At 33.4% G+C, this 16,552-nt stretch overlaps 1 protein-coding gene across 1 annotated transcript; it reads left to right on the top strand.

The window, feature by feature from the left end:
* Positions 1-6,484: 6,484 nt before the first annotated feature.
* Positions 6,485-12,600, top strand: LOC112036542 (uncharacterized). The gene is made up of 8 exons (XM_065772051.1): positions 6,485-6,911; positions 9,457-9,570; positions 9,678-9,746; positions 9,874-9,893; positions 9,982-10,034; positions 10,115-10,145; positions 10,257-10,338; positions 12,002-12,600. The coding sequence occupies exons 1-8, from the start codon at positions 6,728-6,730 to the stop codon at positions 12,193-12,195; spliced, it is 747 nt and encodes a 248-aa protein (XP_065628123.1). The 5' UTR covers positions 6,485-6,727; the 3' UTR covers positions 12,196-12,600.
* The last annotated feature ends 3,952 nt before the right edge of the window (positions 12,601-16,552 follow it).

The following is a 16,552-nucleotide window of genomic DNA, read 5'->3' as shown; positions in this document are numbered from 1 at the left end:
CATGAATTCTAAAGGGGAAAAATTTGGAACATGTGGTTTGGAGGGCATAAGGGGATCTCCAACGAAACCCCCTGAAGTAGGCTTAGAACTTGACACCTGACTTGGGGTGTTGAATCTTACTTTTTGGGGGTCTAAATCTCAATTGCAACCTTAGGATTTACTCTTGATACACGCCCCAATCACATTGATTAAGCTCAACTGATTAACCCTGGTTCTCCACCCCTAAATCAAACCTACGTTTTTTGGATTCTTGTTAATTAATGCTCCTCTAAACTCCATTATAAAAGCATAAGCATCTCAGCCCACAAACACAACAACTCTCTCTGAAACTTTCTGATTGATTTGTCATTTTGCTTGCAATTCAACTTTCTTTAAGCTCACTACTCATCCCTTTCAGCCTACGTTCATCTAACCTCATACATTCTTTCCTCTCTTTTACACAAACACAGCTCATGAATGCTTCCCACTACTCATAAAAAGCCTTAATCTTAGAGTTAATCTCATCTCACTCACTAAAACAGCCCACATTGTCTTATTCATGCCTTATGAATACACACCTACAAAAATCTTAGTTTAATACTTGCTACACTGAGCTGGGATCCCTCTCTCCTTTCACACAATGCCAATTAATCATTTCCCTCTTCCCATGGAACCTTTAATTTTTACCTTTTATTTTACAGTTGAAGGATATAATGTATATGTGACAATTGAATTTTTCCCTCACATTGATGTAATGATGGCTGAAAGTATAACGAACTCTCTTGTCCAAGACATGCAAGGACCCCCAAGAGTTAACACATTCCTAAATTTATTTAATCATTGACCATTGGACTGTTTAAATATGTTTTTTCTGGATTAAGTCTAATTTTACCCTTACCGCTGGAGAATTTATTTCTCTTGAACTATCAAAACAAGACCAGTAATGTACTAATTAAGTATCATAAAGTATTTTTCATTGGGCTTTTGTTGCTGTTCTGTTGAATGCAACCTTTGTTTCCTTACTTGGGTAGGCTTGTCATCACATCAATAGCCTTTGGGTGTTATCTCAAGAGCTCATAGTTGAGTTTCGGTTTGGTTCCCCAACATCTTATTCAGAGGCATCAATTTCCTCCTCAACACCTTCTTCTTCTTCTTCTTCTTCTTTCTTTGTTGCAATTTTCTTATTAGCTTCTTCTTTCTATTGCATTCCTTGCATTTTTCTTATGGGTGTTTTTGATAAACCTTGGTTAGTTTGGTTGTTTGAACGCTATGTAATATATGGTGTAGAGACATGCATGAACAGAAAGAGGCTGAGGGGACACGTGGTGGAAGACATGCAGGAAGAGTTTGTTTATGTGTGAGGATCCACAAGGAGATGTCTTGCGCTTTTTCTGGTTAACGGTGTCACTATAGCGGTGGTATCTTTTTCAAGACTTTGTTGAAACCAATGTTATTAATTCTGTTTCGAAGCCTGTTTCGGTTTGTCTAGTGAAATGGAATATTTCAGTACCGGCCTATTTCAGTGTACCATTTCAGGGTGTTTCGAGGTTCCTAATATATATATATATATATATGTATGTATATGAACACACGGAATACAACCTATTATTTAAAATTTATTGTGTAAGTATTGTGAAAATGTTATCAATATAACATTTTTCTAATAATAATAAATATATATTTTTTAAAATAAATTAATATTAATATAAAGTTATAAACCATTGTACACAATGAGGAAAATAAAAATAATACCTCTGATTGACATTTGCTTTTGAATTTTTTAACTTTTTTTGTCATTTCCAAAGTCACTCACGTGATGGGCTCAGAAAAGTTGAAATTCGAAATCAATAAAAGACTTTAGAAGACACCAAGACACTCAAGACAATAGAAATAAAAATAACAAAAGACCAATCCACTAACCAGTGGATACAAAACGGAGAAGAAGAAGATGATAAAGAAGTGGGCTAGGACGTTGGGTTTATTCAGGCAAATGGCGGGTTGGCATCGTTTGGACCTTTACTGTTTCTTATTCTTTTTTATTTTTTATTTTTTATTTTAATAATAGGCTAAATCCTGTATCGGCCAGAATTTACATCTCGGCCAAAATTGTCCGGAATGATCATAATGGCCTGAAATCTAACCTGAGGTGGAACGACAGGTATTCTGGTACCGGTTTGCATACCGGTACAAAAAATTCCGGCCGTTCCGACTGGAATGGAACGGTATCAATAACAATAGTTGAAACTTGGTAGTTCTTTTTTATATTACACTTAGCAATGGTGGCGCCACGTGAAGCTCAGGGTGTTCCCAAAAACACCCTGACCTGAAAAAAAAAAATATATATATATATANCTGCTATGTCCAATTTTTCTCAAAAAAAAAAAAAAAAAAAAAAAACCACATCCCAATATAGAGCAAATCCCTAAACTAGAAATCATTTCTAAATCAGATATCACTAAAGGCCTAAAGCAAACCTAAAGATAGAGCAACTTAGCAATGCACCAATGCCTTAGAGGAGTCAGAACAACACCTCAGCTTGCTCGTAGCTCACTTGTCGTCAGAGATAGGTCACGCCGTCATGTCACTTGTAGCTCGCTCGTTGTCGAAGATCGCCCCTCGTTGTCGTCGCTCACCCCTCATTGGGGATTGCGCAACTTCAGGCCTCCTTGCTTGGCTGCTCCTGCTCTGGTGCTCAGTAATCCCTTCCTCAAGGTATTTCTCTCTATTTTTCTCTCTGACTCTCTCCCAGTCTCTCAGCCTCTCTCTCTTTATTTGGATCCACAAATGAAAACTATGAAATGAAATTAATGAATGAGTTATGAGTCTCTCTCTCTTTATTCTTTAAGAGTCTAAAACTCTCTCTCTTTTGAACTTGTTGTGATTGGCTGGCTGAATGCTTTATTAATATTATTATTTTTTTTTTTTGAATTTGGCTTTATCTTATTCGTAGGTGTTGGTGTTGGTGTTGTGTTAGTGAGATATTAATTGTCTTTTAGTGTAATGTGTATTGTGATTTGTGATTGTGAAATTTTCTTATTGGTAGCTGGCTCTTGTGATTGGGGCATCACTACATCAGGCATGAGGCATTGAGGCTTGTGCTTGTCTGTGACTCTATTGAGTGGGGTGGGGGTAGATGGGCACATGGGGCCGGGTAGCACAATATAATTAATGACAAACAAATTAAAGTAATATAGTTTATAGATAAGCTAAACAATAATAATTAAAGTAGTATAATTAACCAATACATTATAAAAGATAAACAAATTAAATTATGTTAGGCTATACAACAATTAATAATTTTATAATTAATGAAACAACAATATAAATAAAAGACAAACAAACTAATGAAACAACTAAACAACAATAATTAATAATTTTATTAATATTTCAAATGAACTTATAGTTTATTGTACAGATATCTTTGTTCATTTTTTTCCTTTTGAGGTTTTTCGTTGTACATAATGCAAATTTGTTTTTGTTTTAAGAACATTTTTTTTTTCTAAATCTTGAATTTCAGCCGGTATTTACCAAAACATCCCAAAACACTTGAAATTTTTTCAAAGTAGAATAGGAACACCTTGGACAAAATTTCTGGAGCCGCCACTGATAGTTAGCATTGGAACTTGGGAGTTCTCACAATCTTAATTCTATATCATAATCTTAAAGGAAATATATAGAAGAGTACCAAAAATTATGTCAAGTAACACAATTTTTAGGCCAGTTGGTACCTTCTCAAACACAGAATGCTTGAAGTCTTGGGGACATCAGTCAAGCTGGGATAGGATTAGAGTCAAGTTTTCGAGTTAGGGAGGTTTTTGAGATTGACTTGTGATGTTGTCTGGGTTGACATGTGGAGAAGGACTAATTTTTATTTTCTTTGGGCCCAATTCAAATTAAGCCCTATAGATCAAACCAAGCCCTATTTGGGCTTTAGTGTAGCTCCATCCCTTAGATGGGGCAGTGTAGCTAATAGAGTATTTCTAAGCATTATATGTGTAGCTAATAGTAGTATTTCTACTATTCGCTTCAACCCTATCCTAATAGGGATGAAACCAAGATTTCGAGTTAAGGAGGTTGTTTAGACTAATTTGTGATGTGTTTGAGTTGATACACGGAGGCCCAATACTTTGAATGGAAGGTCTAAGTTTAATTTTCTTTGGCCCAATTCAAATTAGGCCATAATATATCTTAAAAAACACAAAATTTTGTCATTCGGGCCCAGGGCCCATTTAGTGCATAGTGTGGCTCCATCCTTTAGCTGGGGGCAGCGTAACTAATAATAGTATTTCTAAGCTGTGTGTGTATATATGCATGTAGTTTGAAAAAAGTTACATTTTAATTAATTTTATATTAACTTAACCAAAAGTATAAATTTTTTATATTAGACCTTTATGCTTTAAAATTTTCATTTTTGATGTTTTATGTATGATTTGATTTTTTATTTAGCCTTCATTTTTTATTCAATTTCCTATTTAAAACCTTCATGTTTGATTCAATTTCATAATGTAAATGCCCAAAATTTTTTTTTTTAAGTAAAACATCCGACTTTCAATTGAATTTTACTTGTTTGGCTAAATTCTTGAAACTTTTTTGGTTTTTTGGTAATCAATTTTTGACACTTAACAAATGGACTCCCATTATCTTCTAAAACAAAAAAGTGGACTCTTGTCACTCCCACTATGGCCTAAGATGATAACATTTACAATATTTTACTAGATGAAATATATACATAAATGACAATAGACGATTACTTCAAATGGGCAAACATATGGCTTCTCTCTTTTCAGCTTTGACCTCTCTGTATTTTTTTTTATCAAATGAAAACCAATCCAATTAAAGAGTTGGTGGGAAAAGCATCACCATTAACTCATTAAGTGATAAGGTCATCATTCAAACTCCCTTTATTATCAAGTGATAGTTAAAGTTTTCAAGTAACATGTAAGGTACAATAATCCTCAATTATTCAAGTGACTTTTTAAGAACTAATACCCTGAATTTTAAGTAATCTTTTCCTCTTTCAAATCTATCTTAAGCATGGAAAAGAATAAACGCCCTTTGATCTAACTAAAATCTTTGTTAGATTCTCTTTTTTCTCAATAATCAAATCATATGACCACAAAGTTTTGGACCCTTAGGCATTTACATAGACACAAACATGTGCAATTGATGAAAAGGATAGCTCACATCTTCTTACCCTTTGTTATTATCACAGGACCACACACCAAACACAATTTCATCACCTTAAATTCACACACAACAGCAACCATACACAAGGCCACAAGACAAATCTTGTAGTCAATTACCATTTGAGGCCTTGGTCTATAACTTATAACTACTAAATCCCAAGGGGTTGGCCTAGTTTCTCCTCTTGAGATTCATGAGGTTCTTGAATTTTACTTATAAGTATAATTACTAAACGTGAACATTATGAATCTTAGGTGTCTATCAGTAGCTCTCATAATATTGTAGGTAACCACACTTAGAGATCCCTTATGTGGGAAAAAAAATCCAATACATGGCAACTAACACTGTTTGGTCATATTTTTCATATTCTCTCTTTACATCAATATTTTATTTATGGTTTAATTACTCATTTACTCCTCAACGTTTGTCCATGCTTCAATATGGTCCTAATAATTCGAAAAGAAATTATAATATTAAGTTTGTGAGAAAAAGGCCCCTTGAATGAGTGACTTCACTCAAACTAGATATATTATTCACTTATCATGTTTCAAGAATTATTAATGCGTTTCATATTTAGTTTTTTCTTTTTGTTGATTTTGAGTTAATATTGTTTATTTTTGGACTTTGATTATAAATTGTTGTGTAATTTAGGCATCATTTGTTGTTCAACATTTAGCTTAAGTTACCTTCTCACTTGTTCGAGCAAATTTCCTTTCCTTTGACATGTCACAATTTTTAATTCAACACTTATAAAAGAGACCATTTAATACAAACTTGTTAACACCATTATAACTTAACTTATTAATATCTTTTAATATTTTCAACGGAAACATATAAAATTCAAATCTTTCTATCTCCAATTATCTACATATACAAAGACAAACTTAAAAGTATATACTATAACTCTATGTTTACTTTGAGGGAAGGGAATGGAAAAGAAAAGAAAAAGAATAAGGTGGAGGGAAAAAATGTGAGCTTAAATGATATGTTTTTCATCAAATTTAACTTATTTTATTTTCTATCATAAAAAAATAAAAAATAAAAAACTCATTTCCTTTCCCTCCTCTTCCCTTCAAACCGAACATAGTGAAACATTTGGACATAGGTTATTTTAAATTATGAAGCAAAAAATCAAAGAATAAAGTCAATAAACATGTATTGAAATTAAACAAAAAAAATAAAAATCAAACACGCACTAAAGCTTTGCTTTCAAACACATCAATTTCTCATGTCAGCTTTTTCAACAGTTAAAATTTCTCTAGATTCAGTACCAAAAGACAGAAGTAAACCAAACTCACACTCACCCTTTAAAACTAGAACCTTCCAAACAAAAAACCATACCCCACAAACTCAACTTGGTACCTCACCGTCCAAGTTGTCCCAACCAGTCCAAACCCCACAAACACACACCCACCCTCTTTCTCTTTCTCTCTCTCTTTTTTCTCTTCACCACCACCAGGTCCACCATCACCACCAACAGTGTTATCGCCAAAGCCAAAACCAAAACCAAAACTAAAACCAAAACCAAAACCAAAAAAGCAAAAGCAAAAGCAAAAGCAAAAGCATGTACAGAGACACGTCGAGCTGCAACACCTACAACTATGGCGATGCTCTGTACTGGGACGCTCGCTACATCCAAGAAGGTGGTTCCTTTGATTGGTACCAGCGTTACTCTGCTCTCCGCCCTTTCGTTCGCAAGTATGTTCGTCCCTCCTCTCGTGTGCTCATGGTTGGCTGTGGCAATGCCGGTAATTTCATCTCCTTTTCTTTGTTTCTGTTTTGTTAGGTAACAGTTTTCTCTGCTTTGTATTGTTTTCCTCTGTTTGGTAGCTGGGAAAGTTGTGGGAAAAGAAAAAAGATATGAAATTGGGTTTTCTAGATTTTGGTTGGTGTTTATTGTTCTGCTCTTTTTTCCTCTGTTTGGTAGCTGGGAAATTGTGGGAAAAGATAAAGAAGTTAAATTGGGATTTTGGGTTTTCTCTATTTAGTTTATTGTATATTGCTCTGTTGTTATTTTCCTCTGGTTTGTAGCTGGGAAGTTGTGGGAGAAGAAGAAGAAATTAAATTGGGATTTTGGGTTTCCTTAATTTTGATTGTTGTATATTGCTCTGCTCTTTTTTCCTCTGTTTGGTTGCTGGGTAATTGTTGGAACAGAAAAAGAAATCAATTTGGGTTTTTGGGTTTCCTCTGTATAGATAATTATGTATTGCTCTCCTCTTTTGTTCTCTGTTTGGTTGCTGGGAATTTGTGGGAAAAGAAAAAGAAATAAAATTGGGTTGTTGGGTTTCCTCAATGTAAATAATTATGTATTGGTCAGCTCCTTATTTCTCTGTTGCATTGAAATTGTGGGAAACAGAAAAGAGAAAGAATTGGGTTTTTGGGTTTCCTCAATTTGTATCAATTATAAATTATTTCTACTCTTTTTTTTTTCCTGTTTGATTGCTTGGAACTTGTGGGAAAATTTGAAATATTGGTTGATAGTTAACTGTTAGAATATGCAATTTTACTTATAATAATAATAAAAAAAGAATATATAGTACTCTGCTCTTTTTTCACTATTTGATTGATAGTTAACTGTTAGAATTGAAAAAGAGAAAATTGAGTTTTTGGGATTTAAGGTTGTTCACTATTTGAGTCAACAATTTTGGAATTTTACACAAATTTGGCCAGATCCCCTGCCCCTTCTGGGCTTATTGTTCAAATTTGAGAACCTTTCAGGTCTCTCTCTCTCTCTCTCTCTCTCTCCTCCTTTTTGGTTGGCGTAGAAGTTCAGGATGGTAAAGCAAATGGATTTTGGCAAATTTTTTGATTATTCAGTAAATGGGACTTGAGAAATTAATTTTAGAATTTGGCATGATTCAACTATACGGCTTGGTTGAGGTGTAAGTTGTTAGATTTGGGAATTCATCTCAACATGATGTTGAAACATTTCTTTCTTGGGAATGATGAGGGTGTGGGCCTCTATTGATAATATTGGGCAGTGGGTATAAAAAGTATATATTGATTAATAAATCAAATTGGTAATTGTTACAGTTAGTTGGATACTTTGGTCTGAAGCTCCAAGCACTTTGGGATTGTGGGGTCAGAGTAGTGGTAGGTGAGTCTTTGGGGGCATGGTAATTTTGGTGAACTACTTGTTACTTGCAAGGAAAATGTTGTCTTGATGCTTATTGGTATGGTTTTGTTTTGTAAGTTTTTTTTTTTTTTTTTTTGGCTAATCTGTTTTGTTATGATATACATCTCATTGCCTTTTCATGTATTTTTAATATGGCTTTTTCTTAAACTGAAAAGTTGGAATGGTATTATTTGTTATTTTTTGGACATGATGTCATGTCTAGAGGGTCCTTTGAATGGTCAGTTGTTGATGTAAATAATGTTGTGAGCTGCAATAATGATTAAGGATTTAAGGTACTTTGTACTTTCCCTCAACTCTGTTGTCCTCGCCATCATAAAATAACAGATGGTTGATGTGACACTGATAAATATTCTTATCCTACGGGCTTCTAATATTTGCAATTTTTTTTATACATAACTTCAAAATTGAGAGAGAGAGAGAGAGAGAGAGAGAGAGAGAGAGAGAGAGAGAGAGAGAGAGAGAGACCAATCCTACAACTTGGAGATGACCTTTGTTGAATTGTTGCAAATGCCTCTCTCTGCAAGATACTAAAGCAACCATTTTTTCTTGAGACACCAAAGTGACATTATTATTATTATTATTTTGGCTTTTGGGTAGATTTTTTGAAAAAAAGAAAAGAAAATAGACTAAGCGCTCTTATTAATTTTAAAAAGAAGAATGGGCCAGGAGGGATTGCTCCTATAACAATCACAAGAAAAACTGTTGATGAACCTAATGTTTCTGTTTCTTCTGTTGTCTTGATGCTTTTTATTATGGTTTTGTTGTGATAAACATCCCCTTGCCTTTAATGTGTTTTTTTCAATATGATAAACTATTAAAGATTTGGCTTATCTTAAACTTTAAAGTTGATATGGTAATATTTATTGTTTATGGAAATGATAGCATGTTTATAGGGTCCATTGAATGGCAGTTGTTGCTGCTAAATAGCATTGTGACCTGAAACAATGATTAGGGAACTTTGTAATTTCCCCAATTTGTGTTGCCCCTGCCATTGTAAAATAACAAATGGTTGGTGTGAAACTGACACACATTCTAATCACAGGCATAGAAGCTCTAAGATTTGCAGCTTTTTTGATAAGAAGCTTCAAAGTTTTGCATTTGCTTCATTTGTTTTGACTAAATTTTTGATAGAAGTATTCATTTTTCTTTACTTATAGTTATGTCAGAGGACATGGTCAAGGATGGATATGAAGACATAATGAACATTGACATTTCATCAGTGGCCATTGAGATGATGAGAAGAAAATATGAATACATCCCTCAGCTGAAATGTATCCTCTTAAAAGAACTACATTAATTCCTCTGTAAAATCTTAGATTACCTTTTCTGAAGTAAGCCCCAAATTTTGTGGGCAAATTTCCTTAATGAATCTCGATAGATATGCAAATGGATGTTAGGGATATGAGCTTCTTCCCTGATGAATCATTTGACAGTATCATTGATAAAGGTAGGGATCTGTCCTTTCATTACATGCTTTATCAATATTTGAGATCTGTTAAACTAAATTTGTTTTTGTTTGTTGATGATATTTTGTCTTTGCCATGGCATTTGCACTCTGCTGATCCTTGAACCAGGAACTCTTGATTCTTTGATGGTATGATGGGTATTGAAATGTTCTCATTATTCCTGAAGTTCATAGTTTGGCATACTCTAATCCATTCATTTGTGGTTGTGATTTCCAGTGTGGCACTGATGCTCCAATTAGTGCAACTCAAATGCTAGGGGAAGTGAGTAGGTTGTAGAATAAATCTATGACTTGTTTTTATTTATTTATTTGTAAATCTCCTCACTAGGCATGCTTCATTTTTCTTGCAGGCTGCTTAAACCTGGAGGGATCTATATGTTGGTAAACATATACCCATAGACGAGGCTGTATTTTTTCTTTTTTTTTTTGTTATTGCTGTTTTGTTTTTTTCTGTTCAGATTGCATGACCCATTCTTAATTTGTCATTAACAGATAACCTATGGCGATCCTTCAGTAAGGATGCCTCATTTGATCCGACCAGTATACAATTGGAAAACTCTGTTGTACATTATACGTAAGTTTCTCTTTGTTCCTTTAGTTTTCTAGAAGTCAGTCAAGGCTCAAGCTTCCAGATTGTTGTTTCATTTTCTTTTCCTCTTTGAAAAAATGTAGTGAATCTAGGTTGCATTATATTCCTTGTCTCTGTCTGGTTCCAAATGTATGTATTTTGTTTTGCTTGGATGGTGGATGTTGCATGGAGTTAAGTGGCTTTTAGCTGTTTACACTTGTGGTCTTCTTTTTTAATGGTTATTCTCACACGTGCACCCGTGCACCCAATGGGTCTTATAAGGGGGAGGAAGTGCTAGTTGAGCTAGAGCTCATTGGCTTACAATTGTGGTTTGTTTACTTATGAAACCTTTGTTTTCTCAAATATTCATGATTATATCATAATAATAAGCCAAATGGCCCTGTTTTTTGGATTAATATACACTAACTCAAGGGTCCAAATTGTTATTTTTGTAGTTCTCTTTGTTTCACTCTTGTTTACTATGACTAAGGGTTAGTATTCAGTTTGAGTGCATTGTACAATTTATTTTGATGTGTTTTTTGTGGGTTCGTGCATGTGTGAGTGGGATATTACACAATTTTGCAGGGTAAGTTAGATTGGGGAACACATGGAAATCCTACACTATGTTCACTGTTTTGAACTTCCAACCTTTATATGAGAGGAAAGTGGGGATTAGAGAAGCTCTCTAGGTACAATTTGAGACATAGCTTGTTGGTATCCATAACTTGTTTAAGGCTTTACGACATCAGGCCTTGGAGTGAGCACACATGTGGGCTGCACGCACCTGGCCGTTTGTGGGCCATGCAGTTATACACCCATGATTTCATTTCTCCTACATCTAAATAGTTGTACATTCCACTTTTTTGCATGTCTGTTAAAACGATTATTCTCTTTATGGCCAATTGACTACAGTGATATTGTGACCCAATTATTGGTGGCTATTTGTATGTATCTTTTTCTCTATTTTGTAGCTTATAGCTTATATATATTACAACTCTTTTTGATCCATTTTGGGAGGACTGAGGAAAATGTTGTTGGGGTGACATAAAAAAGTTTTAGTAATTCTTAAGGCACCTTTTGGAAATAGGATAGGTTGCATATTATCAGTGTTCACAGAATCTATTGATACCTTATTTCAAATATAATGTTATAAATCTTCCAAAATGAGAGGAAGTGGCTTTTGTTCTTTTCATATGAAGTCTATTTAGAATTTTTTAATTGATTGGTAAGTTAAACATGCACTTAGTGGGTCTTGAACCCATGACGTCATCCTCTGTCCCGTTATTATGGAAGGAGGAAGTTTCATTTGAGCTAGAGCTCATTGGTGAAGTCTCCTTCTGGAAATTGATTGTCTATTTCTAAGTCATCAATCATTTATAACAACTTATGTATAGGATATCTCAGCAGCATCTTTATTTTGTTATCATTTAGGTAATGCATCCTGATGTTATCCCAGCATTATACATTTGTAAAATAGGTATGTAGCTAGTGCAGTTTTTGCTCACTCTCTGTGTGTGTCTGTGTTCAATGAATTCTTTTAATCTTGGATTATGCTATACCCATCTTGGTCTATGTGGTATTTTATTAATAGTTGCAATAACAAATTTTCATTACTAAAGAAAGGACCCTCAATACTTGGTTTGTTGTCTTTTTCTCCATCCTTTCACAGCCAGACCAGGATTTGAGAAGGATGAAGGTTGTAGTTCGGCAAGAAAATCATACTTGGAACCTGTTCCTACCACTGAGAACGGCTTACTTCCACCAAGTTTTGTTTTGGAAGATCCAGATTCTCACTTTATATATGTGTGTAGAAAGACAGATGAAACAGAGCTAATCTTCACACCTCTACCCATTGAAAACTGACATTCTATAGGAATGCCTAGTGCTGGTAAGGAAATTTATGCGCTGTTTACAATCTCCAACATGCATCATAGTCACTTATATGATTATTGTTGCGAAATTTACAACCTGGACTAGTCATTAGCATACTTGGAGTTGTTTGTAAAAGATAAAAGATCCTATTTTTTTGACTTGACATCGTAGGCTAGTTTAGACATGAAGAATAAAAAGGAAATGAAACCCATCGGACAAATGGTGAGCTAAGCATCAGCTTTATTTCATGCTACTGTACCACTAGACCAGAATTTTGTTTCCTATTTTTGAAGCACTTATCTGAATTAATTCTGACTGCAAGTGTATTGTAGCATTGGTTGTAATGTAACATTCTAGCTTCAATTTACTAGTTATGGTGACTGTTATGGTTGGGTATGTTGGTGAAGTGTATTATACTTCCTCTGATTCTTTTTCTAGTTTTTACGAAGAGGTGAAATACTGTGGTAAATCTATAGAATTACATATTTTTGGGTTGACTCCATCCCTAATACTGGTCATGGCTGCAAGAAATGGCTTTTTGGCCTTTTGGGGTTGTTACAAGGCTATGCGGTGTGGTAAAATCTACAAAACTCAATAGTGTAACTGTAAATACTCAGGCTTCAACCTGATTGAGTTAAATTAAAAAAAGGAAGAGTAATAAAGAAATTCGGGCACTTCTTGTTTATTATCCATTGAAAATAAAGCTAAGTAGTAGCTCTAGGCTTGCAATAATTATCTAATGCATTAGATATATGCATCGTTTCTCTCACAACATATAGGTTCCAGTTCCACGGCTCACGGGATGTACATGTTGCTCTTGAGTTTGAATATGTTGCATGCCACTGTTACATAAAATACCACCTCAAAAGTTTGAGATACCACAAACTAGGCTGGTGGGGCTGGTGAGAGGTAAGCTAAATTGACATGATCAGAGATTCATTAGAAGAATCGCCCTTGTTGACAAAGGGAATTGTAACATTCTCTTTCTCTGTTTGTTGGTTTTGTCTTGTGTTTGATTTTGTTGGCCAAAATCACATAAGCCAAATGCAGTGCCATATATTGTTGTTGTTAACCCAAATGGTTCATCTATTATTGTCGTTTTGACTTTTTCTTGTCCATTACTACCACAGTAGATTTCCATGTCCCCAACCAAAAGTGCATAAAAATAACACGTGTTGTTCTTGTCTGCCAAAAGTGCACCAAGTTATTGTCGTTTATCTCAATAGTATAAAACTATGAACCACACATATATTGTTCTTGTTTGAAGATTGTTGTCGTTAATGTTAATAGGTGAGTGTTTTCCTTGTTTTTGGATAAGACCAAATAGTCATTTTCCTCAACTTTCAACATGTATGATTAGGACTTCTAGTGTTGGTAAAGTCGTTCTTGGCATAAGCTTTAGATCTTTGTTGCATTATGTACCTACTAATTCCTATGTATTTCTTTGAATATTTTGGGGAAAATTGTTAGAAAGATCATAGACTAATAGTTTAGCAGTGTTAAAAGTTTGACATTGCAAAAAGAAGTGGGAATGAAACTTGAAGTTATATCATTAACACGTGGAAGACTTGAATTAAGGTGAATCAAGGAGAGCTCTTAGAGCCATTGCCAAATCCTTGTACATTGTGGTTGACAACTTGACATTACTTGATGAAAAGCTGTTACTCTTATGGTAATTTGAGGAATACATTGACACGTTCGTGAAGAAAACTCTAGTCATAAGTTTGGATTTCATATGCAACTCCCATTCTTTTTGGAAGGATGGTTTTACAAGTACATGGAGTGTAAAATTAGTACAAGTAAGAAATATAAATGAAGAGTTATCTTTTGATCTTTCGATATTTTGGATCAGTAATTCATAAAAAATGAGAAATCAAAAAGGATGTGCATAATATTAGATTATGGTGGATTTTTTTTTTTTTGAGAATCTCGGTGGATGATATAGAAAAGCATATCATGTGATTGTAAAATATGATTTTTTTTATTATTATTATTTATTATTTATTATTTTTATATTTTAAATGGTTTGAAATACTTATATTATATATATGTTGCGACCTCAACAACTTGAGCTCACTCCTTCTCTGCTCCCCTAAGTGCCTAGAGAGATACCAATTGGGCAGTGGTAAATACGAATTAGTTATAGAGAAAAGTTGTAAGATTGTTGAAATATGCTGTACTCTATGTTACTGATTATTGAGTTTTTACAAAGCAATGTGTTCATAAAATAAGCATAGTGATAAATGATAACAAAAATGTTAAAATAGATAAGTAAAAATATGAAAATATATGTGGTCAATTCATATTAGTCTAATGTGCATTCATAATTTACTAGAGTTTAACACTCTTAAGATGCAAAACTTTCAATTGATCTAGCCATTTGTGTAATGAGGTCATTCTCCCCCGAATATTCTTTTGAATAGTTTTCCCTTTTTGAAGTTCTTTCTAGTTCTATGGTTTTTTTTGCTTTTGCTTTTGCTTTTGTTTTTGTTTTTGTTTTTGTTTTTTTTAAAGTATTCTTTCTAGTTTTCAAGGTTCTCTTTTCTTGAAGGAAGAGAGGAGCCATTAATGGAAATATAGATTTTCGGCCTATTGCGTGAAGTTGCGACAAAATGATTTTGGGAGTGCTGTTTTTGGTTGTGAGTTGTGATATGAACTTAAAAAGGTTACAAACCTAAAAAAGAAAAGTAGGATATATATATATTTTTTAAAATAATATTGAATGCTAAAAACGATGGACAAGATACACAAAGAGATAAGAAACTATTGATTTTTGGAGTATTACGTGTAGCTGTGACAAAATGATTTTGGGAGTACCATTTTTGGTGGTGACTGACATGAATATTTATTGCATAAAATAATGCTAGAAATGTTAATTATAAAAAATGAAAAAAATAAAAAAGATGCAGGACATGTAAAAAAAGTTCTTCAATTTAATTCTTATATGTCAAAACTCAAAAGATGATTAGAAATTTAGAATTGGAGATTGGAGGGATGGGAGTTTGATGAGTTGTATGAATTAGTTATAGAGAAAAGTTGTAAGATTGTTGAAATATGCTGTACTCTATGTTACTGATTATTGAGTTTTTACAAAGCAATGTGTTCATAAAATAAGCATAGTGATAAATGATAACAAAAATGTTAAAATAGATAAGTAAAAATATGAAAATATATGTGGTCAATTCATATTAGTCTAATGTGCATTCATAATTTACTAGAGTTTAACACTCTTAAGATGCAAAACTTTCAATTGATCTAGCCATTTGTGTAATGAGGTCATTCTCCCCCGAATATTCTTTTGAATAGTTTTCCCTTTTTGAAGTTCTTTCTAGTTCTATGGTTTTTTTTGCTTTTGCTTTTGCTTTTGTTTTTGTTTTTGTTTTTGTTTTTTTTAAAGTATTCTTTCTAGTTTTCAAGGTTCTCTTTTCTTGAAGGAAGAGAGGAGCCATTAATGGAAATATAGATTTTCGGCCTATTGCGTGAAGTTGCGACAAAATGATTTTGGGAGTGCTGTTTTTGGTTGTGAGTTGTGATATGAACTTAAAAAGGTTACAAACCTAAAAAAGAAAAGTAGGATATATATATATTTTTTAAAATAATATTGAATGCTAAAAACGATGGACAAGATACACAAAGAGATAAGAAACTATTGATTTTTGGAGTATTACGTGTAGCTGTGACAAAATGATTTTGGGAGTACCATTTTTGGTGGTGACTGACATGAATATTTATTGCATAAAATAATGCTAGAAATGTTAATTATAAAAAATGAAAAAAATAAAAAAGATGCAGGACATGTAAAAAAAGTTCTTCAATTTAATTCTTATATGTCAAAACTCAAAAGATGATTAGAAATTTAGAATTGGAGATTGGAGGGATGGGAGTTTGATGAGTTGTAAATCACCTTTATAAATTTGAAGGTCCATAAATAATATTATTATTATTTTTTAATATTTCTTAAAATTTTACTCTAAATTGGAGGAAGAAGCTTATTGGAAAACATAACCCTTGAGCCCATGTTAAGAATGAAATCAAGATAGGGAAAGTAGTTTGAAATTTATTTGACAAACCCATGTAGAAATGAGGTTAGAGGAAAAGAAAAAAAAGAAAAAGAATGCATATCAGAGTAGAACATTATTACTTTTTGTTTTTTGTTTTTTTGGGATTAAAGAGCAGGAATGCTTGATGACTTTAAGGTCTTTTACTTTTACTCGTCAATCTGACTGGCTCAGACCAAAAAAAAAAAAAAATGGGCCGTTCCTGTCCAACCCTGTTAGTTGTTTAACACTGTGAGATGTTTAACACTGAGAATTGAAAACATGTGTTTTGTTTTTGGAGAATTAAAACC

The sequence above is a fragment of the Quercus suber genome, unplaced genomic scaffold (assembly GCF_002906115.3).
Source record: "Quercus suber isolate HL8 unplaced genomic scaffold, Cork oak 2.0 scaffold_53, whole genome shotgun sequence".
In the NCBI taxonomy this organism is placed as follows: domain Eukaryota; kingdom Viridiplantae; phylum Streptophyta; class Magnoliopsida; order Fagales; family Fagaceae; genus Quercus; species Quercus suber.
Note: the sequence above shows the minus strand (reverse complement) of the source record. Positions and strands in the feature narration are given on the sequence as shown.